At 37.4% G+C, this 25,275-nt stretch overlaps 1 protein-coding gene across 1 annotated transcript in view; it reads left to right on the plus strand.

Moving 5' to 3' along the window:
* The window catches only part of SPMIP4 (sperm microtubule inner protein 4), a 42,725-nt gene that overhangs the window by 5,980 nt on the left and 11,470 nt on the right, over positions 1–25,275 (plus strand). The window contains exons 3-7 of the mRNA XM_040472409.1: positions 5,184–5,360; positions 15,953–16,024; positions 18,072–18,101; positions 21,146–21,327; positions 24,305–24,393. Coding sequence (XP_040328343.1) covers positions 5,184–5,360; positions 15,953–16,024; positions 18,072–18,101; positions 21,146–21,327; positions 24,305–24,393 — 550 coding nt within the window. The remainder of the gene's footprint in view (positions 1–5,183; positions 5,361–15,952; positions 16,025–18,071; positions 18,102–21,145; positions 21,328–24,304; positions 24,394–25,275) is intronic.

Genomic DNA, 25,275 nt, shown 5'->3' on the forward strand with positions numbered 1-25,275 from the left:
CTCAAATCTTTACACCTTCTGAAAGTCCAAAGCCTTCCTTAAAACTTTACAAATTCCCAGGGTGGGGTGGAGGTGATCATTACTGACTTTCTGACTTTGGTTTTTCCTTTGGTTCCACTTAATACTGCTTCTGTTCAACAACACTTTGACCCAGACGTGAAACACATTCTTCAGTTTCCTCCAAAGACCTCATCCACACAGAGCATTTGTGAGCCTGGTAAACTTCCCTGATCAGTTATAGGTCAAGAGGAAGAATCACATCACACCATACAACACATAACTTAAAGTCCCTTATTAGCTGTAACCTCTGTATTCTTAAAAGTCCCTGAACTCAGTTGTCACTAGGGTTCCTCACTGACTTTTCACCCAAGTGCAGTGTCCAGTCTCCTAATATCTTGATGGCGTCTCCCTTCATCTCCCTGTACTCCACTTACCTCTCATCTTCCTCTCACAAGAGCAAAACACCAAATCCCTCCCACGGCAGAGCAGCTTAGTCAGTCTTAGGTGGCTTGGTATCATACTGACACCCATACTCATAGAGTCTCTACCTCTATATCAAGTGGCCTAACAAAATATTTTATCAAACAAAACATATCCTTTCCTAAGAAGGGTTCTAGAGCCAAGGCTGTCAGAAATTTTCAATTCCATAATCTTTTTAACCTCTTAGCCTTTTGACATGTTATTCCCCCACCTAAATGTCTGACTCATTCTTTAGAACTCATTCCCCCAACAGTCTTTCCTCAAAAAAGGAATCTTGTTGGTCCTGCAAGGTACCTGGGGGTATGCTACCTATCCTGGACCACTGAAATCCAAGGTCAGGTGGTGGGCAGATGAAAATTTGGACAGAAGATAATAAGAGGGGTGGTTTACTTCTAATTTAGCTCTAATATGAGATAGTAATCTTTTGGAGCTTATTGTAGAGATTCTCTCCTTTAGATTTCTCCCCTGACTGATTTCTGTACTGCTCACCCCACAGCATCCCTAAAACAAAAATGAAATTGGAAACAATTGGCACTGCCTTAAGGGCAAAAGTGGCTCCTGTGCTTTTTTACCTCTCTGTAGCCTTATTTTCCCTTTTTTTTCTTTTTAATTTTTTATTTAAATTCCAGATAGTTAACATATAGTGAGTATTGGTTTCAGGAGTAGAATTCAGTGATTCACCACTTACACACAACATCCAGTGCTCATCACAAGTGCCCTCCTTAGTACCCATCACCTCACCTGTCTAGCCCATCCCTCACCCACCTCCCGCCATCAACCCTCAGTTTGTTCGCTATCTTTAAGAGTCTCTCATGGTTTATTTCCCTCTCTCTTTCCCCCCCTCCCATATGTTCATGTTTCTTAAATTCTACATGAGTGAAATCATATAGTATTTGTCTCTGACTGACTTATTTCACTTAGCGTAATATACTCTAGCTCCATCCATATCATTGCAAATGGTAAGATTTCATTCTTTTTGATGGCTGGGTAATATTCCATCATGTGTGTATTATGTATGTATATGTATATATGTATGTATATTTATAGATGTATATATATGTGTGTCTATATATGTGTGTGTATACACACACACACACACACACACACATACACACCATATGTTCTTTATCCATTCATCAGTCAATGGATATTTGGGCTCTCTCCATAGTTTAGCTATTGTTGATAGTGCCACTATAAACATCAGGGTACATGTACCCCTTCAAATCTGTATTTTTGTATCCTCTGGGTAAATACATAGTAGTACAATTGCTGGATCATAGGGTAGTTCTATTTTTGAGGGGCAGGGGCCTCCATATGTTCTCCAGAATGGCTGCACCAGTTTGTATTCCCACCAACAGTGCCAAAGTGTTCCCCTTTTTCCACATCCTCGCCAACATTTGTTGTTTCCTGAGTTGTTAATTTTAGCTATTCTGACAGGTGTGAGGTGGTATCTCACTGTGGTTTTGATTTGTATTTCCTTGATGATGAGTAATGTTGAGCATCTTTTCATGTGTCTGTTAGCCATCTGGATGTCTTCTTTGGAAAACCATGTCTTCTGCCCATTTCTTAACTGAATTATATGTTTTTGGTGTTGCATTTCATAAATTCTTTATAGATTTTGTAGACTAACCCTTTATTAGCTATGTCATTTGCAAATATCTTCTCTCGCTCTGCAGGCTGCCTTTTAGTTTTGTTGATTTCCTATTTTCCCTCTTATGGATCTCTGGTATTTCCTATCTTGTTAACAACTAGTCACTTTCAAAAAAGTATTTTTCTTCTTTTCTTTTCAGCATTTTGTTTTGTTTTAGTCTGTCTCCTCCAGGTAAATCAATAAGGTCAGACAGAAATAGATTTTAACTTCTCTAAGAAAATTTAACCCAAAAGTGTAATTGATTCCCTTTTTAAGATCTTCATGTCATTGTCTGCTCTCCAGGAAAACCACCTAGACAATAAATATCTGTAGCCCATCATATATTTGCATTATATATTTGCAAGACACTATGCTTTATCTTGGGGATTTTGTGGTGAGTATGGCAGAGTCCTTGTCTACAGTGACTTGTCCTTTTTGCTGTGCTATGGAAACTGTGATGAATCAGTGTTCTTTGTTCTCTACAACATTATACTGTTCATCTCTTGGCAACAGATTACCAGCTTATTATAAAAGGATAAAGCTTTGAAACAGCTAGGTGAAATACATGCATAGGACAAGCTATGTGGAAAGGTACCCAGAACTTCCACGCTCTCTGAGTGCACTACTCTCCCCACATTGCCATGTATTCATCAACCCAGAAGCTCCCTTCTCAGTACTTTTGGTTGTTTTCAGTGGGAAAGATATTCCAAATAATCTAGACAGCCATAACTGGAGACTTAAGTCATTAAATCCTTACTAATTAGGAAGCAGATTTTTTGTCACGTATTCTTAAGTGTTTTGTGAGGCCTTCTTCTAGGCAGAAGCTTCCATTCTTGTGTCAATGGCTACAGTCCAGGAAACAAATCCATCTCTCTGGCTTCACTCATGCATGCACTCATTCAAAAGACATCCACTGGATATGTTCTATAAAGCATGGTTACAAGAGTGAACTGGTTAGAGTCCTTGCCCTCCACTTCCTTGTTAAGAACGAGCAGGAAGAGCCATGTGAATTACCACTTTTTAAGATCAGAAAACCCTACCAGCCAACTTATGAAATTTCCACATCTCCAGCCCACTGAATGGCACAGTTATAAGGGATGAGAAAACTTTAGCATGCATAACAATCATCTAGAGGGCTTATTAAAACAGATTACAGGGGCCCACCTCCAGAAATTGTGATTCCTAGGTCTGAAGCAGAGCCTGAGAATTTGTATTTCTAGCAAGGTTTTAGAGAGATGCTGATGTTTGGTCCATGGTCCACACTTTGAGAACCACTATGAAAGGAGCTCTAGATAAAGCTTAGGAGCAAATGCTTCTGCTCCTTTGCAGGACTCTCCATTTTTAAAAATCAAAAGATAATCCATAGCCAAAACCATTCAATGGGGAAACAATATTCTTTTCAACAAATGGTGCTGGGACAACTGGATAGCCACATGCAAAAAAAAAAAAAAAAAAAAAAAAAATGAAGCTGTATCCTTATCTCACACCATGTATAAAAATTAACAACAAATCAACATGGATCAAAGACCTAAAGATAAGAGTTAAAACATAAAAACTATTAAAAGAAAACAGGGGTAAATCTTCACGATCTTGGATTTGGCAGCATATTCTTAGATATGACACAAAAGCACAAGAAATAAAAGAAAAATTGATAAGCTGGACTTTATGAATATTAAAAACTTTCGTGCCCCAAAGAACACTATCAAGAAAAGAAAAAGACAACATATAGAATAGTAGAAAATACTTGTAAGTCATATATCTGAGAAGGGACTTTATCTACAAGTTTTATACCTCAGTAATAAAAAGAAAGCTCAGGGCCCCTGGGTGGCTCAGTCGGTTAAGCATCCAACTTCGGCTCAGGTCATGATCTTGAGGTTTGTGAGTTCGAGCCCCCATTGGGCTCTGTGCTGACCGCTCGGAGCCTGGAGCTGCTTCAGATTCTGTGTCCCCCTCTCTCTCTGCCCCTCCCCTGCTTGTGTTCTGTGTGTGTCTCTCTCAAAAATAAATAAACGTTAAAAAAATTTAAAAAAAGAAAAAGAAAGCCCAATTTGAAAATGGCAAAGGACCTGAATAATACACATTTCTCCAAAGAACATACATGAAATGGCCAATAAGCACATGAAACGATGCTCAACATCATTAGTCATTAGGAAAACGCAAATCCAAACCATAAAGAGATACTACTTCACATGCCCTAGGAGGGCTATACAAGAACCTAGAGATGGACAGAAAGTAGATTAGTAGTTGCTTGGGGCTAGGGTGGGAATGGGCAAGTGTGGAAATAAACAATGGCTAAAGGGCACAAGGTTTCTTTTTGAGGTGATGAAAATGCTCTAAAATTATCGTGTGATGGTTGTACATATTTGTGAATATACTAAAAACCATTTAATTGTATACTTTAAATGGATGAATTGTATGGTATGTATATTATATCTCAATAAAGATATTTAAAAGAAAGAAGTACATGGAGTACAACTACAAATCACCATCATCATCATCATCATCATCATCATCATCTGTAGGCCCTCAAAAATTTAACCTCATTCCTTCAGCAATTCGAGGATGCCCAAATAACCAGTATCTATCATAACGTACCCAACACTGAGAATTCTGTGTTTTAAAAATGTAATCTAAAAATAATTTTAAAGCTGTAGGAATTTTAGTTGTTTGTCTTAGTGTGTTCAGGCTGCTATAACAAAGTCCTCCCGACTGGGCGGCTTCTTAGAAGCAACATTGATTTCTCACAGTTCTGGTGGCTTGAAGTCCAGGATCACTGTGCCAGCATGGTTGCATTCTGGTAAAAGCCTTCTTCCTGGTTTGTAGCTGGCACCTTTTTGCTGTGTCTTCACATGGAGGAAGGGGCTGGCAAGCTCTCTGAGGTCTCTCAAGAGCATGAGTCCCATTCATGAGGGCTCCGCTCTTGACCTAGTCACTGAGTAAAGGGCCCACCTTATACCGTCACACTGGGCATTGGGATTTCAACACATGAATTTGGGGGACACAAACATTCTGACCATAGCATTCCATAGTATTCCATGCTGAAGTGATTTCAAAAGTATCTCTTTTTTCACAGATATCAGGAATTAAGGGAGTCATTCCAACAATGTAGACTTCCATGGGGTGCTGACAGAGAATATGGTGGGGTAATACCCATTTCACTCCCTGAGGAGCACAGGCCAAAATGTGAACCTCCTCATGTCATGGGCAAAGGACATCAGCATTATGGATTTGGTGGAGAAACCTGGCCAAGGTAAATAAACTTCCTGCTCTTTACATAGAGATCTTTATTTTGCATTTTTCTTTGCTCTTTGTTTCCATTGTGAGTCTTGTTGTTAACTTAAATCTACCTCCAAATTTATTTCTTTTACTATTTATGAAAAGACACAGATGGAAAAACTAATTATATAATTTCTAATTGTGAAATCTGTAAAAAAGAAATCTGTTTATGGATGTCTTTGCTATCCTGAGAGATGTTCAATTATTGTGATCAGAAATTTTGATTAATTCCCTTGCTAATCACATTTTATCTAAAACTATATGAGAATATTCCAGAGAGATATTAAATTTAAAATCTTTTTGCTTGAGCAAATAGCTGGCCTCATTTGTATAGATGTTGTTGATTTTTGGAACTTTTGATTTCTAATTTGTTCATCAATCTGTAGTCATTAGAATCTACTGGGCATTGTTTTCAAGTAATAAAATATTTCAATAATCACTTGTAACTCTTAAAGTCACTCAGCGACTTTCTTCAAAACATATTAAAACTGAAGAGAAAGCAAAAAAAAAAATCTGAGCAGCAAATTAAATGTCACATTAACTATTTAGTAAAAATATGAAATTTTAAAAAACTATGAAATTTACTCAAAGCACAATCTATCAAACCTTCCCACAGAGCCTACCTACTCCTGCTTTATCCAACAATCCTGCTTACCTGGCTTACTAACAATCTAGCTAACTAGTTTTTTGTTCTAAAGCAGTTTCAAAAAATACATTAGGAAAGACAAGCTGCAGGTAGAAAGAGAAACAATAATGACACGTGGCAGCTAACGACCTTACTGAATAAAAAGCAGACAAATGAGAAGGCCTGTCAGTCCAATGGGAAAGCTGCAAATACTGACATATTACAGATAGCAAGGACCTCAAGATCATGAATTCATCCAACAGATTTCTTCAAGTCCCCACTCTCATGGAACTTACGTTCTAATATAATATAGAGAGATTTATAATATTGTTGTACAGTAGCCACATTGTTATCCTGGTTTTACAATAAATGGAGACCCAGAAGACTCAGTACCTTTCTCTGGATCACACAACTGTGAAGTTGTGCAACAGGGACTGGAGTCCAGATTTATTTGACCCCAAAGACCAAGTTCTTTTCATCTGTCCATTCTGTTCATCATTCACTCCAGCTATTCATTTATTCAGCAGTTTTGAGCATTGTTCTAGACTAGGGTTGTATGTATCTCTTTACGGATTCTGCATCTATTGTCCTCAAAATTTACATATTAAAAAAACACACAATATTCTAAAAGGATCAGAACTGTACTCACAGAATTCAAGAATGTAAAAGAAGAGCCAAAGACAGGTTTCTTAAGGGACATCCAGTTTGAAATGAGAGGTTTGTGTCTGGTGCCTCACTGAATGCAGCCCTAGGCCACTGGGAGATAAAGTACTTGTTCCAATTAGAATGCCCATCATCCCTGGCTCAGAAATGCAGGTTGCTATACTCTATTCTCTTCACAACTATGTTAAACATTATCACTTTGGCATATTTATCTCTTAAAAATATATTTAGGACAAAGTCCTATTTTCTGATACAATGCACATTACTTGGCAAACAACTACAGAATAGGTTTTACTTGTCTCCTAATAGGGAATAACTTCTGTCACAATATTTTCCTTTCTCCCCAAAAAGGGCCTTTTTGTTTAATAACAGAATATTTTCCAGCTCTCTGAGGGGTCAAGCCTCATCCCGGTCCATATAAAATCTTGCTCTAACAATCACACCCTACCACGTTCCCTAATGGGGATTTTCAGTGGGGTGCTGTGGTGCCACACATTCACCCCATCCTCATGGGGAACAGGATCACCCCTTTGCCTCACCAACCCTCCACTCATATGACTTTATAAATTGAAAGTACCTGCTTCTTTTTTTTTTTTTTAAGTTTATTTATTTATTTTGAGAGAGAAAAAGAGAAAGGGAGGGAAAGGGAAGGGGCAGACAAAGAGGGAGACAGACCCCAAGCAGGCTCTGCACTGTCAGCACAGAGTCTGACATGGGGCTCAATCTCACTTTGTGAAATCATGACCTGAACTGAAATCCAGAGTTGGACACACAACCCACTGAGCCACCCAGGCGCCAAGTACATACTGCTTAGGAAAATGTCCAGTGAGAGGTCCTATGGTATGTCGTGTGAGGTTAAGAAGTTAAAAGAACATGGCTTACTAATGGAAATATAATCATATGCATTTATATATGCATGTTCCAATGTAATGTCCCTGTCAACATCAGTATTCCTTGCGGCATTTCATGACATAACCTATATCTAATTAAAACACTTTTGGGGCGCCTGGGTGGCGCAGTCGGTTAAGCCTCCGACTTCAGCCAGGTCACGATCTCGCGGTCCGTGAGTTCGAGCCCCGCGTCAGGCTCTGGGCTGATGCCTCGGAGCCTGGAGCCTGTTTCCGATTCTGTGTCTCCCTCTCTCTCTGCCCCTCCCCCGTTCATGCTCTGTCTCTCTCTGTCCCAAAAATAAATAAACGTTGAAAAAAAAAATTTAAAACACTTTTAAAGGAACTTAAACAATTTCTACTTAACCAAGCTTTGGAAATTCAAAGTGAAGTTGTCATCACCTAACTCAGCATCCATTCGCTTAGAAGAATGAAGTTACAAAGTAATAACAATTTATAGCTTTGTTTTCACTTCCATAACCACTTCTTCTTATAAGTTTGATAAAGTAGCAAAGTTTTTACTTTAAGAAAAAGGAAATGAATCTTCCTCTAACAAACTGGCAAATGTTAAAAAGCTGTTCAACAGATACACAGTGCTCTGTGAACTAACGAATACTTTGAAACTCTTGCTAACCAGCACCCTTTAATGATGACACAAGTAGTAGTGGTGGTGATAATGCCTGCAGGTTAATGCTTATGAAACAAAATCACGGAATATCCCTCTCCTGTTACCTAACAGAGAAATAAACAGGAAATTCACCAGCAGCCCCCAAATAAGAAAAGAAGAACGACTTTATGCCATTAATTTTAATGTTATGTCAAGAAAAGAAAATTCCATGTCATTTATTACAGTTTGTAACTAAATGTTTCTCAAGAGGGCATCTGGAGCAGGACAGTTCTTTGTCCCGTACACTGCAAGACATATATCATCTCTGGCCCTCAACCTGTAAATACCAGTCTCATTCATTGTGACAACCAAAATAAAACCAGCCACACATATTTCCAGACCCCTGGAAGTGCTGCAGGTCCAGAGAGAAAACACACTATTGGTTGAGAGGCATTATACCTAACCCCATCCCTATATTCCAAATGCATACTGAGACGAGTCAACAAAATCCTGATAATTCTCCAATTTGAAGAGAAGATTAAGACTGAGCAATCCTAATAGGTAATCCTATTAGAACTGAAGAAAAGCCTCAAGAGTAGAAGCCTCTATTTTAAAAACAACAAGATCTCAGGGCGCCTGGGTGGCTCAGTTGGTTGAGCGTCCAACTTCAGACGCTCGGGAGATCATGATCTCACAGTTCATGAGTTTGAGCCCTGTGATGGGCTCTGTGCTGACAGCTCAGAGCCTGGAGCCTGCTTCAGATTCTGTGTCTCCCTCTCTCTCTGCCCCTTCCCTGCTCATACTCTGTCTCTGTCTCTCAAAAATAAATAAACGTTAAAAAAAATTTTTTTTTAAAATAAAAACAACAAGATCTCAAGAGAGATGAAGTTGTGCAGAATGTGTGCTCTTCCAGAACACTGTGTTGACCTAAGGGAATGAGTAGAAGCCATGGGTATGGCTCCTTCCCTAAATGAAAGGAATGAGCCTTACAGAGGACATTTAATAGGACCTTAGACAGCAGTACCAAGAGACTCGGATTCCATCTGACACAATCTCAGCACTTAACTCTCTGTCCCTTCCATCCCATCAGGCTAAAGAAATATGGAGAGAATAATATTCAGTCATCAAGCTTGTAGCACAGACAGAAAGGCAAACTTATTTCAGATGACAGGATCAAGAATTCACCCACACTAGATCAGAGCAAATAGCTGCATTTAAACAGAGCTGTTCAATTAAATACATGTAATATGAGAAGAAATGATGAGGCATCAGGAATATAAAATTATATCTATATCTATATCTATATCTATATCTATATCTATATCTATATAGCACATTAAGAAACTAGTCTGAGAAAAAACATAGCCCAGGAAACAAAAGTAGATTCTCTCTTTTTTTTTAAACTACATTCTTCATAAAGGGACTAAATAAGTATGTGAATCTCATAAAAGACAGGATGATTAGAAAATAGAATATTATAAAAGGGAAGACCACAAAGCTTAGGGAAAAAATAAGAAAAACACACAAAAGCACTCACAAATCTAGTAAAAAAAAAAAAAAGAAGCAGCAAGAAACAGAATGGATGTGACTGAAAACTGATATAATGGCATAAAGACAATAAATCACAGAGAAAGCAGAGAGAAAAGATAAGGATATTAAAGCAATAAAGGAAAAAGTTATGGCTATTAAGAACAAGCATAATTATCGTAAGGAAAACTGATGTCCCAAATGCAGAGGATCTAACAAGTAAAACAAATAATAAGTAAATCTAACAGAAAAAGGTACTCAGAGATACACAAGAAAATTCCCTTGAAATTAAGAACAGAATTAAGAACTAAATTCTGAAAATCAAAAGCATATACCATATAATGGCAAAAATAGAGTAGAAGTACTGACAATTGAGATACAACCTGGTTATTTTAACGAGAGAGAGAGAGAGAGGGAGAAAGAAAGGGAGAGAGAGAAAATGTGAGTGGGGGAAAAGAGCACAGAGAGAGAGAGAGAGAGAGAGAGAGAGAGAGAGAGGGAGAATCCTAAGCAGGCTCCATGCTCAGCATGGAGCCCAATGTGGAGCTCTATCCACAACCTTGGGATCATGAGTTGGGCCAAAATCAAGAGTCGGACACTCAACCACCTGAGTCACCAGGCACCCCAATATTATTTTATTCATAAAGAAAGAGTTCTCTCAACATTCAAGCAGGAAAAGCAAGGCACCTACAAGAAGGAAAGGAGGCTGGCCTCAAGCATCTACAGCAGCATTCAACTCCAGAAGACCTATCTTCAAAGGTTTGAGTAAAAGTAAACATAACCCAAAGATATTGCATAACAATTGTCAATCAAGCATAAAGACTACATACAGGCAGAATTTAGAGTAATAGCACCCAATGAGCCCTTCTTAAAAAACAAAAAAAAATCTGAAAATGAAATTTAACAAACCAAAAAATAAGTCAAAATAAAGAACTCAAGAACAGAGATACTGTGATAAAAGGGTTGATGATGAACATTGAATCCATTCAAGCATGAGATGTCTGGACACTAAATGGTGAGCCCTGAATCCATTCACATGGTTGGGAAAATTATCATCATACAATTAGGTAAATGTTATAAACCTTGGCAAACTACAGATTAACTAAACAACCAAAATGGAGAGATCAGAGAGAGAAAGCAGAAGCGAGTGAAATGGTCTCACGCCTGAGAGTCAAAATTACCTAAGAAATAATAATGACTCCCAACATCCTAAATGTTTCAAAAACGTTTTCTTACTTTTACATGAATCTTTTAGAAATTTATGTCTATGTAGTGAAGAGATATACTTATGGTTCAGGAATTCCTACAGTTTTACACTGCCATCTATTAAGTGCTAATTAATTTTTTTAATTTTAATTTTCTTTTAGAAATTGAATGAACATTCATCCTATTCTTGAAACGTTGATTCTGACTACAGCTGTCCATTCCCCCATTCTTATTTCCTTACATCTACTTTTTAAAGAGAGACAGATATCTAGAATCATGTTTTACATGGTAGTATTTATATGTACTTTTTTGTAATTACTTAAACCTTTAAAATGAGAATGATGCCATTTCCATAAAAACAGAAAACAATCTCTTTTTTAAAAAAACAACAGCATTAATCAAGTACTTGTACTTGGTTAGCCACACATTGTGCTAACTGCTTTATAGAGATTATCTCATTTAAATTAAATTATATTTGACTTTTTCACAGTAAAACCACTTTTGTTCTTTTTTAAATTAAATGTTAATTTCACAAGGTATCCATTTGTATGTGTCAGGAGTTTTAGTTGCAAAAACAGAATCGGTTCTGACTAGTTTAAGAAGAGAATCTACCAGAGGATATTAGGTTAACTCACAAAACTGTGGGAGGGCTAGAGAAATAGGCTAATTGCTAAGCTTCCGGGAATAATATCCAGACTCATTCTCGAGACTCGCCTCATCAGGGAAGAGCTTCTGCTAAAACTGGGCGGCTCTGCTGCTACCTTATTAGCAATATGGATGCCCCTCTTGAAGCCTGTGTTTTTAGGCTACTCACATTCAAATCAAAGTCTGGTTGCAGATATGGATGACTGGCTCGCTGGTTGCTCAAGGGGCTGGAAAGTTGATTCTTCCTGGGCAAGTGGGATATCCAAAATGTGAAAAACTAACAGAATACCGAGAGGGTACTGTAAAGATGTTAGCCACCTGTCCCAGTTGACTGTCACACTAAATAACAGCAGCAAAAACAGTATCATGCTTTCCTATTCAACATGTGGTCCATGCACCAGCAGCATTGAGTACCATCTAGAAAATGATAAATGCAAAATCTTGGACCCCACCCCAGATTGACTGAGACAGAATCTGCATTTTAATAAAATCCCTCAGGTAATTCTAACATGCAGTGAAGTTTGAGAACGGCTGCCAGTGTAAGAAAATGTAAGACGTTTTCATGAAAATGCACTCACCTCCCCCAACGGGGAAACCCAGAGTCTCATCAGTGCCTGCATCCAGCTCCAAGTCCAAGATCTCTGGGTGATGTTCTCCTCTAGTTCAGTCATAATCTTGCCCTGACAGTTCACAGCTACACACTTAATGAAGTAAACCGTCACCAACACCCTATATAGAATAATAAGGAAATAAGGGAGAAGGGTGAATGAAAAAATAAAATTAGTTAATATATAAACATATTATATATAAATATATTATAAACTTTGTAGTAATTATATGTTATGGTATATAAAAACATATAGAAAAATATATTAAGTGTGTGTGTGTATATATATATAGAATATATATATAGAATATATATACAATATATATATAGAATATATAGAGAATATATATAGAATATATATAGAATATAGAATATATTCTATAGAATATATATAGAATATATAAAATACATATAGAGATAATAACATAATTATATACACAGCCAAGTTCACTTGCCCTCAGCCAGCACCTGGGCTGGTACAAGTTCATTACAAGTGGGGTACCCCCCAATGTTGTTCCTGAGAGATCTAAGCAATTAGTGGTTTTACCTGTGTGAGGCTGCTCCAGTATTCCATTAAATTTATGCCACTAGAGGCAATACTAAGAGGTGTCCAAAAGATTCTTTAGGTTCTAAAAATATTTTTCCCCATGACTGCACAGCAATAGTCCTCTTGCCCTTGACATTCAGAATCAATCATCCCAATCTACTTCTTGCCTGTTTTCTCCAATCATAAGGAGCCTCCAATTACCACATCATCAATTCAGCTTCCAATTCAGTAGGACCATTGTGTCTTCTCATGGTAGCATTTCTCCCTTGACCTCAAACCCAGCAAAACTCAAGGGGGTTGGGAAGGAAGCAACATTTTTCTCAAGTGTAACAGTAAGTATAATAGTGAGAGGTTCCACTCCAACCCTTTGCTTTTTAGACCATCCGTTCTGGCTATGAGAGACACCACTTCTTGGCCACTGGTTCAGAGCATGTGCCACACTCTTTAGGACAAGCTGCAGCCACAAATGAATCTTCAATAAGCTATTCTACATTCTGTAAATAGGAGACCAGTAAATCCTTTAAATGTAATCATTGCCTTATTTCTTTTGTGATAAATTGAATTCCTTAATCGAACGTAGTATTTTTTAAGATAGCATGCAGTGAATAAGGCATTCAGGAAGTCCACTGGTGATGTAACTGGCAGAAGTATATAGAGAAAGAAAGGGAAATCTGTCTTTAGAAGTGTCTACTCCTGTGGGGATAAATCATCTCTTTCACGATGTAATCAACCTCCCATCAGGTGCTGACTAGTACACCCAGGGAGAGTTTTCTCTATGAAATACTTAGGGTTAGGGACACCTGGGTAGATCAGTCAATTAAGTGTCTGACTCTTGATTTTGGCTCAGATCATGACCTCACCGTTCATGAGTTCAAGCCCTGCACTGGGCTCTGTGCTGGTAGCACAGAGCCTGCTTGGGATTTTCTCTCTCCCTTTCTCTCTGCCCCACCCCTGCTTGTACTCTCTCACTTGCTCTCTTTCAAAACAAATAAATAAACATTTGAAATACTTGGAATTAGTAACCTCCACTGGCAAACTCAAATGTTGCCAGGTCAGTTTGATGAGAAGTACACGTTGTTGAATCTACCTATAACTTCTGTCCTGCCTCCATGGTAATTTAATTTATGAAGCCACCGAGCAAGCACTGTGATGACTGGAGAAAGCCTGACACTCACAGAGTTGGTCACTTTGTTTGCCTAATTACGAAGCACATCCTCAACTGTAGGACTCTCTTGGTTAGGACTCTCATGGGGTACAAATAACCCTCACTACTCTAGGGCCATTCTCAAAGACTGAGAAAGCAAGCTTTTTAGAACTTTGGGTAGATGAGATAAAAGACGGGTGTTTAAAAGATACCTAGAGCCACAAGTGACAGTTGAGCACTACAATGTATATTAAAACACTATAAGCACCAAGAGCAAAAGCTAATGTAAACCATGAACTTTAGGTGATAATGATGTGTTGATACAGGTTATCAATGGTAACAAATGTACCACTCTGGTGAGAAATAGTAAAATGGGGAGGCTAAGCCATGTGTGGGGATAAAGGGTATGTGGGAAATCTCTCTACCTTCTCTCAATCTTGCTGTGAACCTAAAACTGCTCTAAAAATACGAGTCTTTCTTAAAAAAAAAAAATAAAAAAAAAAAGTCAAAGACAAGGTCCAGTCTCCTTTGACCACTGTCCCACCAATTCCAGTTTCCTCCCTAGAAGGAAACATTGCTGTCACTTTGGTGTACATTCTTTCACACCTTCTGCACAATTATATAATTATACATGTACCCCTTGAAAATATATGTATTATACAGTTTAAGTGTGGAATCGCTGGATGTATAGTATTAGGCAACTCGGTTCTTTTTTCTCTCTCTGCAATCTAAAGACTGTAAACACAGATCGATCTAATTCATTTTAATTTCTCATTGTGTCTACAATACAGATGCATCAGAGATTATTTAGCCATTTTCATATTGTTTCCCTTTTTTTGACATTAACTATATGTAACAAATATCCTTCTTGTACAGTTGTACAGGCCTCCTTGAGCTCATGCACAAATGTTTCTCTAGGGAAAATCCTAAGTGAAAGTTATGAGTCACAATATATGAGTATTTTTAATTTTATTTTTTTAACTTTTTTTTATTTATTTTTTTATTTTTGAGACAGAGAGAGACAGAGCATGAATGGGGGAGGGGCAGACAGAGAGGGAGACACAGAATCGGAAGCAGGCTCCAGGCTCTGAGCCATCAGCCCAGAGCCCGACACAGGGCTCGAACTCACGGACCGCGAGATCCTGACCTGAGCTGAAGTCAGACGCTTAACCGACTGAGCCATCCAGGCGCCCTGAATATTTTTAATTTTAGAGATATGGCCCAAATGCTTTATATTTTCATGGTAGTGTGTAAAAGTATCTATTTACCCACACTCCTGGCCAACTGTGTTATATTATCAAACTACATAATTTTTGCCCATCTAGTAAGTATAAAGATTATCTGGTTATCAAAATTCATCTCTGGTTGAGTACTTATGTTCATGTTTTCTTATGTATTGTCATTTACATTCCCTTTTCTGTTCTTACTCTTTGCCCATTTGTACTGTCTTTTAGCTATAGGTTCTTACTAATTATATTCTAGATAGTAATCCTTTATATATCTTTATTGCAAAAATTTCTTCCAACCTTTGTTTTATTTGAGTTTTTGTGTTTTTTTTTTTTTTAAAGTAAGCTTCATGCCCAGCATAGAGCCCAATGTCGGGCTTGAACTCACAACCCTGAGAGCAAGACCTGAGCTGAAATCAAGAGTCAGACCCTTAACCAACTGAGCCACCCAGGCACCCCTATTTCAGTTTTATTCCATCCCGTATTCAAAGGTTTTCTTCTCATGTCATAAAATTTCCTTTTGGATTTTGAATTTAAAAGAAAAATCTCATTTAAAATGTTTTCCCCACCACAAAGAAAAAAATACATTCTTACATATTTTATTTTAATATTTGTATGTTTTCCCCCAAATATTTAGATTTTTAATCCATCTGAAATTATCTTTATGCATAATATGAAATGAAAATTTACTTTTTTCCAAATGGCTAGTGATTTTTCCTGCATTGTTTACTGAAAAGTAAATCCTTTGCCACTGACTTACAATGTCACCTTTTCATATACTGAATTTCCATAAATACATGGTTGTTAGTTTATTCATCTTTTTACTATCTGATAATCACTGTATTAATTTAAAAAGATGTTCTATTTAATCTTTCTTTTCAGAAAACTTCCTATTGAACAATTCTATTATTTGACACAGAACAAAAAAAGTGACATCTATGGAAATGATTCTTTGTAAGTTTGGGGTTTCTTTTCCTCATAATGGACCAAATAGCTTTTTTAAGTGAAAATATGTTATATGAGAAATAAAAAAGCTCCCAAATGGGAACTTTTAGAAAAAGAAAAGTGTTCTTTTATTTTTCCAACAGAGATCATTAATAATAGAAACAAAGACCAAAGAAATAAAAATTTAAAAAATAAACCAAAACCCACTTATAGTTTGTAGCAATTAAACAAAGAAAAAATACGAAATATGGAATAGTAATTTTCAAAAGAATTCAAACAAGTCATCTGGGTCCATTTCTCTGCCTTTGACCTAGTTAATCTAATAAGAATCTGTTAAATTTCTTAAAAGTTTCATAGGAAATGGCCCAGCACCCTCAGCAAAATTTTTCATCAGGATATTATGAGAGGAGAGGATTATCATGACAATTTACAAATAATTTGTAATAAAGTTAGTCCCTAAGTCTCCTTTTTGGATAAGGAATATTTTTTAATTTATCCTTTGCTTACAGGAATTACTTTCCAGCATATTAAATTATCTTTCCTCTCTGCAATAGTCCGTTATATATATTTAAAGAGCATACTTCTTAATTTTCAGATAAAAATAAAATACTGACAACACTGAAGCAACAAGGAAAATATCACTTCTTTACCTTTATTAGAATTGTGAGGAATTTGTGTAGATAAGAAGTTAATATAGAGTTCAGCCACAAGAGGGAGCCAAAAAGACGTGAAATCTGTGGTGCCTACTAGGTCCTATTCATTTATCCCTTTGAGATCAGTACACTTTGAAAAGTAAATGTAGAGTGCAGCAGTAAAATAATGGACTGGTTTAGGTCAAGGGCCTGGGTCTCTGAGCATTTTTAATTTTCATTTTATCCTTTCAAACTTGAACTTTTTAAAAAGTTTTCCTTTTTAAAAATGTTTTCAATTTTGAATCCAACTGATTTTAGATATACACTTGTCAATATCATAGCTAAATTTGTCACATGAGAAAAATTTTAGATGCTGATTTAACATTTCATATATTGTAGTCAATCTAGTAACTTGGAATTCCTTGGATTGTTAATATTCATTGCCCCCGCCTTCCCCAAATCAACCATAAATATAACTGGAAGACATGTTTTTTGGTTTTGTTTTTTAGTCCCAAGCCTGCAAACTTGGAGTCCAAATAAAGAAAGACATAAACCTGTTAAGATTCATCTGAATTACGTGTTGATAATACACTGTGGAATCAAAACGTAATATAGCTTACGTACCACTTTCTAAAGAAACATACAAAACTTAACCAGCACACTTCATTTTGTTGACCTCTGCTATCAACAGATAACATTCTATTCACTTTTTTATGCCTGAAATATTTCAGAAATATCTGCATAGGCTGAAACTAACTGTTGAATCCAATAGAAGTAGGTGACAGGCCTGTAGTGTGGACTTTGTTCCTGGGCTTCAGTATTATTTCTTGGCAGGCAGGGCTCAGGGTAAATAGTAAAGACGTAACTTTCAAATGAACTGATTCAGAAAAGACATGCCTCCAGAAACGTGTTCAGGTTTGTTCCAGCCTTTCTGTCAACGGGGCAACATTTATGATCGTGATAGATCAGCAATCCTGGGCAAAGGGACAAAGCACACACAGTACTTCTATATCTTGTCCCACCAGGCCACACTGAGGTCACTTGAGGTCATGTAATTGCACCATATGCATGGTGGCAGGCTGCCTGCAGCACTTTGGCTACTGCCTGATTATGAGGGTGAATGTCAAAATCAGAGCCGCATTATCATTGGAAGCAGTCAGTCCTGCACCTGCACTGCAAATAGGAAATGCAAAATGGGTGGTGAGTGGGACTGAAGTTAGATTGATCAACAGAACTGAGATATGAGGATATCATCCCTCTGACTGGTATTCAGTGTTCCAGAAAGTCAATCGAGAATGTTATCTTAAAGACACTGTAGTTTGAAAATGGGATACATCTTTATTTTTAAGCAAATTTCTAATAGGAATGTAAGCTTTAAAAAGTCCTTAATATAAATTAGGATTTGTTTCCTGTTTTTACTCTAGGATGCCCAAACCACCTAATGCAACAGTACAGTAAGTATATACTTAACATTTTCCTTCCATGTTATAGTCAAGTAAAAAATATTGGCAATCCATGTCTCAGTGTGAGTACAAATGTGACTTTTCATGAAAAACTTTAACAACTGGGAGAAGAGGATGGTATTATATACTCTGCTAATCCTTTCTTAATAAACTTTTTAATTTAGTACAGTTTAAATTTGCAGAATTATTTGAAAAACAGTACAGAGTTCCTATATACCTCATACCCAGTTTCCCTTATTAGCAATATCTTACATGTAGGGTGTATTTGTTACAAATTCATGAGCCAAAATTGATGTATTGTTATTAACGAAAACCCATACTTTATTCAGATTTTTAACAAAAATAGCCTTTGTACCATATATATAAAATATTGAACGAAATCTCATACATAGATTCAAGACAGAGTCCATAGCTTTTGAGTTTTAGAGTAAAATATGTTTTGCTAAATCATTACCAGATATAACTTAATATTATTAACTAGGAAATCGTTTCTAGAATCTGAGGGGGAAGAAAATTCTTCCTCAATCCCAAATGATCAGAATTAAGTGGGCCTCTCCCTGCCTTTGTAACTTCCACCTTTTACCCCTTCTTCTCAAAGCAAAACCCTGGCCACAGACAAAACCAGAAAGACCCAATAACTATGTATACACATTTTGCAAATTTACTTCCTATTAGGGGGACCAATCCCCAGGGAAAAAAATGTCTTACAAAATTCTTTTGGTTCTGTTTTTGTAATTTAACGTGATCTTGGCCTTTGGAATTTGTATTCTAAATTAAGAAGTCAATCTCTACTTTCTGGTCATGTCTTTGTGATGAACAAGATACAAGATACAATGAAAACCAAATGCCTTTGTTGGGCAGTCCTAGCCAACATCAGATTAGTACCAAATGGGGCCACCCTGCCCTGGCCTCTGGGTGCATGCTAGCATTTAGCCTGTTGAATGATTCTCTGATAAAGAGGAGAGATAAAGCAGTTAGCATAAAGCCAGGAACATAATTGCTTTATTGTTGTAGTTATTGTTGTGGTTAACAACATCTCAAGGCAATGTCCCCTGAGTCTAATTCCTGCTCCTGTAGTAGTTACAATGTCTCAGGACCTCCCACATTAACCACTGAGATATTTTCTAGGGACAGTGGACAGACATGACCATTTTATGAAATATTCATACCACATTTCCTTAAACTACATCATCAAGTCTAGGGGAAATGGCATTGAAAGTTCAAAAATTAATCCCACTGATTCGCCATTCCCACCAATTCTTACATCTTATCTCAATCTGACACATACTGGGAAAAATCCAAGAAAATCAAAATTAATCTTATTCCCAGGTAAGTTAATTAGCATAGACTGAGACAATCATTATACTGTATTTACTCAGCCATTCTTTCTAGTATGATTTGTGACTAAATGTCTCTGTTGGACAATATTTGAACCCTGGACTTTCTCATCTCATTCTTTACTGTCCCCAGGGTCTCTATATTTCTTACCTAGGTCCCCTGCTTTCTGACTACTACACCTGAAAGTGAATGAAGCAAACACTCAAGACTCTGAATGTACAAGAACTTCTCTTATAACATGGGCTTTTTACTAGACCTCAGTAAACTCCGTCCTTTCCTAACTTAAGTAGACTGGACATTCTCCCCATGAGGAAAAATGTGTTCATTCCTATTTTATTCACAGTTTGCTCAAACTATAAATGATCGTTTATTTTCAAGCAAATTTATAAGGGGAAGTTAATTTGAGGGAGATGGTTAACTATAATATCCACTGAATTAGACAATGGAAATGTTTATTTAGAATAAGTGGAAATCACTGTGTTGTATATAAAAGGAAGTATACCCAATATTGCTTCAATGAAAGCAGTTACTAGGCTAGTGTTTTTATGACTCTGAGGTACATCAGTGAGTTGGAATTCAGGAATGAATGTCTTGATTCTGTGTACTAATATCATCACGGAGTTGATGACCTCGTGCCTTGTACCAAGCCATGTAGCCATTGATGTGGTGCTTTTTAAGCAAAATAAATACATCAGAAAAGTTTACTGATTCACAATAAAATGATGCCATACCCAATGCAAAAATGTGTTCAACTGACAGAGTTTGTGACAAGGGCAAGAAAACCAAATCTTTCCACAAAAACAGAACGAGCTGGCCTTCATAAATGACTTTTGCTTGAAGTCTAGACACTTTCTCTTACAAATCAGCCTTAACTTCTTGCGGTATCTATGAGCAGATCAGGAACTTGTTAAGAATCTTGGACTGCTAGGTATTTCAGAGAGCCCGTCATGATGACAAGGCTGCTGAATTCAGTACAGATTTGCATTAGCGGGCCGAGTAAGCAGTAAGGGGCCGGGATCTGGGCCTGGGCCACCGCTGATGGCCAGCTATCAGCTCTCACAAATCTCTGCTAGTTCTTTCAAGAACTCTGCTAGTTTTTCAAATCATAGTAAAATTGTATCCCTGTGGTCTTTTTAACTTGTTGGCTTTTATTTTTCCCATCAGTTTATCAGCTATTTTTGGCTTTTTGATTTCTAAACAGTACTGTGTACATAAACAGGCAGTATATTTTGTTGATTGACTGCTTAAAAGAAACAGATGGCCTAGGTTGAAAGTTCAAGGCAAGATGGTCAGATATGACTTTGCATACTGAAGCTGAATGCCCAGAAATGATTCCATAAAATAAAGCACTGGGATCCTGTTAAAACAAGAGGCAGGAATTGAAAGCAACTAGAAAAACTACAGATTTCATGTATCTTCTGCATTAGTTGTGAAAATTATTCACAGATAAAGAATTCAGTTATGATTTATTTTAAAAAGTAACTTTTATTTGTCTAGCAAAATTAGGAAAATATGTTTCGTGGCACATATTCCACCAGAAAGCTAACTCCAGGAGTACAGGGGCCTTGGCTCACTGTCGTATCCTCAGAAATAGAACAGTACCAGTCACAAAGAAGGATCCCAATAAATATTTGATGATTAATTTTTTTCAATTGCATTTCTTTCTATTCTGTTTTGTTTGCTCAACTAAATCTCAGAGAAACCTGCTTCCCATATCCGATTGAACACCCCTACCACACACACATCTCACGTGGTGCCATGTTCCCGACCTTTACATCACCTAAGGATCCTTACACTGGGATTAAAGCCCGAAGCCAACGGCCGTTTCCTCCCACTGTGCCAACGAAGGCTTACGATACGACGATTTTGAAAACAAGAGGTAAAATGTGATTTGGTATCAGAACAGTATTAATTCTTCTCATATTTGAATTTTATTCAATTAATAAAATCAAAGAAAGGAGGGCAAAGGACTCAAGACACAAAAGTGTAACCCATCAGATTAGGAAAGTTGTTCCTAACTGTGGCTGTGCTTTAGAATCACCGGGAACCCTACCACAAACCAAGTAAATCAGATTTTCCACAAGTGCTCTTAACTTTTCTTCTTTATACAGCCTTCCATGCTAGAAGCAGAAACCAAACATTGTAGAATTAGTTGTTTTTATTCTACCTGTTTTTTTCTATTTTTATTTCCTTCCTGCTTTCTCTTATGGCTTAGCTTTTAAAAATTTTATCCTAGCTCAGGTAATTAGCACAAGGGACAATATTTGGTTCAGAGCATCAGGGTCTAGACATAGGTATAGCAGTTGTGATGAAACTGAGAGAATGTCATTGAAACAAGACTCAGAAAGTAACAGGAACAATTTGTTTAGGTCCTCTTAACACCTTGGGGTATCTTCTTGCAGAAGCAAACCCTGGGGTCTTTCCAGATGTGGAAACTCTAAATGATACACATCAACTCTAAATGATACACATACATACATATATACATGTAAATACATGGGAGGTTGGGGTGGGAAGAGCTGTGCAAAAGAACTACAAGATAGGATGCCAAGCAACTGAAATTTGTATGATCTTATTAGGCAAAGTGTTAAAGTTAATTTATTTTTTTCAATCCCTGAATTATATAATTTCTAAAATTACATGAAGGGCATAGAGTTAACAAGAAATCAGAGAAATGTGTGCAAAATTTATAAAAACACTTTTCAGCGCAGTTGTAGGTCACAGACTAAAGCAAGTTACCACCACCATTACCCACTCTTCCAAGCATCCACCTGTTCTGACCAGTTAGTCACTCTTAGAGGACCTTAAAAAGATGAGTATATTGGGGCGCCTGGGTGGCTCAGTCAGTTAAGCCTCCAACATCAACTTAGGTTATGATCTTGCAGTTGGTGAGTTCAAGTCCTGTGTTGGGCTCTGTGCTGACAGCTCAGAGCCTGGAAGCCTGTTTCAGATTCTGTGTCTCGCTCTCTCTCTGCCCCTCCCCCGCTCATGCTCTGTCTCTCTCTCTCTCTCTCTCAAAAATGAATAAACGTTAAAAAAATTTTTTTTTAAATAATAATTACAAGGCAGGCTAGCAAGTTGTGAAAAATATCTAGGACCAAAAATGCAAAATTTGTTCTGATATGTAAATATTTTATAGAAATCCGCAAGAAAACACTAACATGTTTATCAAACAATAAGCAAAAGACAAGGGATGACAATTTAATTACAAAAGACCGAAAGAAATGTTTTTAAAAAAGAAGCAAGTTCAGGGGTGCCTGGGTGGCTCAGTCGGTTAAGCGTACGACTTCAGTTTAGGTCAGGACCTCACAGTCTGTGACTTTGAACCCCATGTCGGGCTCTGTGCTGACAGCTCAGAGCCTGGAGCCTGTTTCAGATTCTGTGTCTCCCTCTCTCTCTGCCCTTCTCCCACTCACACCGTCTCTCCCTCTCTCCCAAAACTAAACATTAATTTTTTTTTTTTAAAGATGAGTATATTGTAATAACCCTTCTAAAAGACCTTTCTAGGGGCGCCTGGTAAAAGACCTTTCTAGGGGCGCCTGGGTGGCTCAGTTGGTTAAGCATCTGACGTCAGCTCAGGTCATAATCTCACGGCTTGTGGGTTCAAGTCCCACATCGGACTCTATGCTGACAGCTCAGGGCCTGGAGCCTGCTTCTTATTCTGTATCTCCTTCTCTCTCTGCGCACCCCCCCCCCCCATGCTCTTTCTCTCTTGTTCTCTCTCTCTCTCAAAAATAAATAAACATTAAAAAAATTTTTTTAAAAGACCTTTCCAAAAACTACTATACCACCACATTAGGTTTTCTACACTTATTTGAACTTTTCTTTAATAGAAAGACATAGAAGAGTGCCTTAGTACCAGATTGCCTGAGTTTGAATTATTCCGCTTACTAGCTGTGTGATCTTAGGCAAATTGCTTATTTTTGTTGTGCCTCAGTTTCCTCATCTGTTAAAGTGGAAGTAATTGTACCTTATTCATAGCAATGTGAGTGTATATATAAAACACTTAGTACAGTACTAGCACACAGTAAATGTTCAATATATGCCAGCCTTTGTTCTTATTACATATGAGGATGGATGTTCAGAACATTCTTTTTTTTTTTTTTTTAAGTTTATTTACTTTGAGACAGAGAGAGAAAGAAAGAGACAGAGAGAGAAAGAGAGACAGAGACAGAGAGTGAGCTGGGGAGGGGCACAGCAAGAGAGACAGAATCCCAAGCAGCCTCCACACTGCCAGCGTGGAACTCACAAACCTGACCCACAATCTATAGTCAGACACTTAACCGACTGAGCCACCCAGGCGCCCCAGAGCATTCTTTAATGTGGAACTTCTTACAGGACCAGAGGAGACCATGCTATATCTGATAAAGCTTATCAAACCACCACTAATACCTAAGAAGCCACATTCTTTAAAATGTTCTCTTTCAGTACCTTTTTGGTAAGCAAATACTAATTCTATTTCTTGATATTTAGGCAGGGAAAGCCCAAAACAAGTAGTACAGAAATGTATTTACTAAGCCTTCAGAGACCAAAAGAGGACGTAGGAAAACTTAAACTTAAAAGTTATAACTTACCTAAGAATCCCTTTCGTTAACAAGAAAAGTACATTTCCATTGCCCCCTCATATTGCTGGCAACACTCGGGTTAGAGACTCATTCTTGCTCTGTGTGGCCCACATGCTGCTCATTAAGGGGAGCAAGAATTCAAGCAATGCTCTAATACACTAGCTAAAATATGCACCCTCATTCCTCTCTATCTCCTATCATCTTGTTTCTGTTTATTGCACCCCAAAATCCCATTCATAGAAAACTGTTATTGCTTATTCAGAATAACAGCACTCTTCCTGAAAATTTCAGGTAACCCTTACAGATATGAACTGCTTGATTTTCCAATGGATTCAAAGAAGAAAGCCTTGAATTGGCCAGGTCAGGGTGTATATTATGATGTAAGTATCTTTTAAATATGTGTTTAAAACAAAGTAAAAATGTTTTTACTCTATACATTTATGAAAACCCAAAAGATGGACTGTTTTATTTTCTATCTGCTTAAAAAAGTTGAGATTTTGACCATGATTCACATTTTTTTGTGTGCGTTTCCTTAGCTGATTTCACATACTTTGGGCAGTAAAGTAACATTTCCACAATTACTAAAAAAAAGAAAAAATGCTCCCCACTGAAAGAAGGTGGAAGGCTGCATTTCACTCACTGTGTATCCCCCAACCCTATTCTTATAATTCACAGCGTATTAAGTAACTCCAAATATACATAGGATAAATGAAAAATTCTCAGAAAGGTTTACAATTATTATCCCAACCATTATATTTGTGTAGAATCAAAGATAAAAACAGCGGCCACTGTGTACTGAGAAACTGCTACACAATGACCATTCTGGATACAGTATATCACTTAGCCTTTATAATAACTTAAAACGGTTAGTATCATCATCCCCATTTTATAGATGAGGAAACTGGGTCTCAGAGAGTTTGTGGCTATCTCATAATCATTGAACTCAAGCTTGTCGGACTCTACTCTCTGCTCTTAAGCTCGGTACCACGACTCCACGTGGGCAGGGAGAGAAAATTTTTAATCATGAAGGAAAAGATCCGCACATTTGAAAACTATAATAGCCAACATTCATTGACCAATTAGTTTGCGAGAGGCAGTACCAAGTGTTTTCCATATATTATCTTCTTGCATTTAACAATCTATGAGGTAGGCAAGAAATAACTATGCAAGGCTAGAAACATTTGAATTTTAGTTGGGATAACCATTGTGGCAGGCCAGAGAGTGGTCACTGCGGTGTCACACAGTCATCTACAAAATACACA

This window comes from Herpailurus yagouaroundi, unplaced genomic scaffold (genome assembly GCF_014898765.1).
Source record: "Herpailurus yagouaroundi ecotype Mexico unplaced genomic scaffold, PumYag 100, whole genome shotgun sequence".
Classification (NCBI taxonomy): Eukaryota; Metazoa; Chordata; class Mammalia; order Carnivora; family Felidae; genus Herpailurus; species Herpailurus yagouaroundi.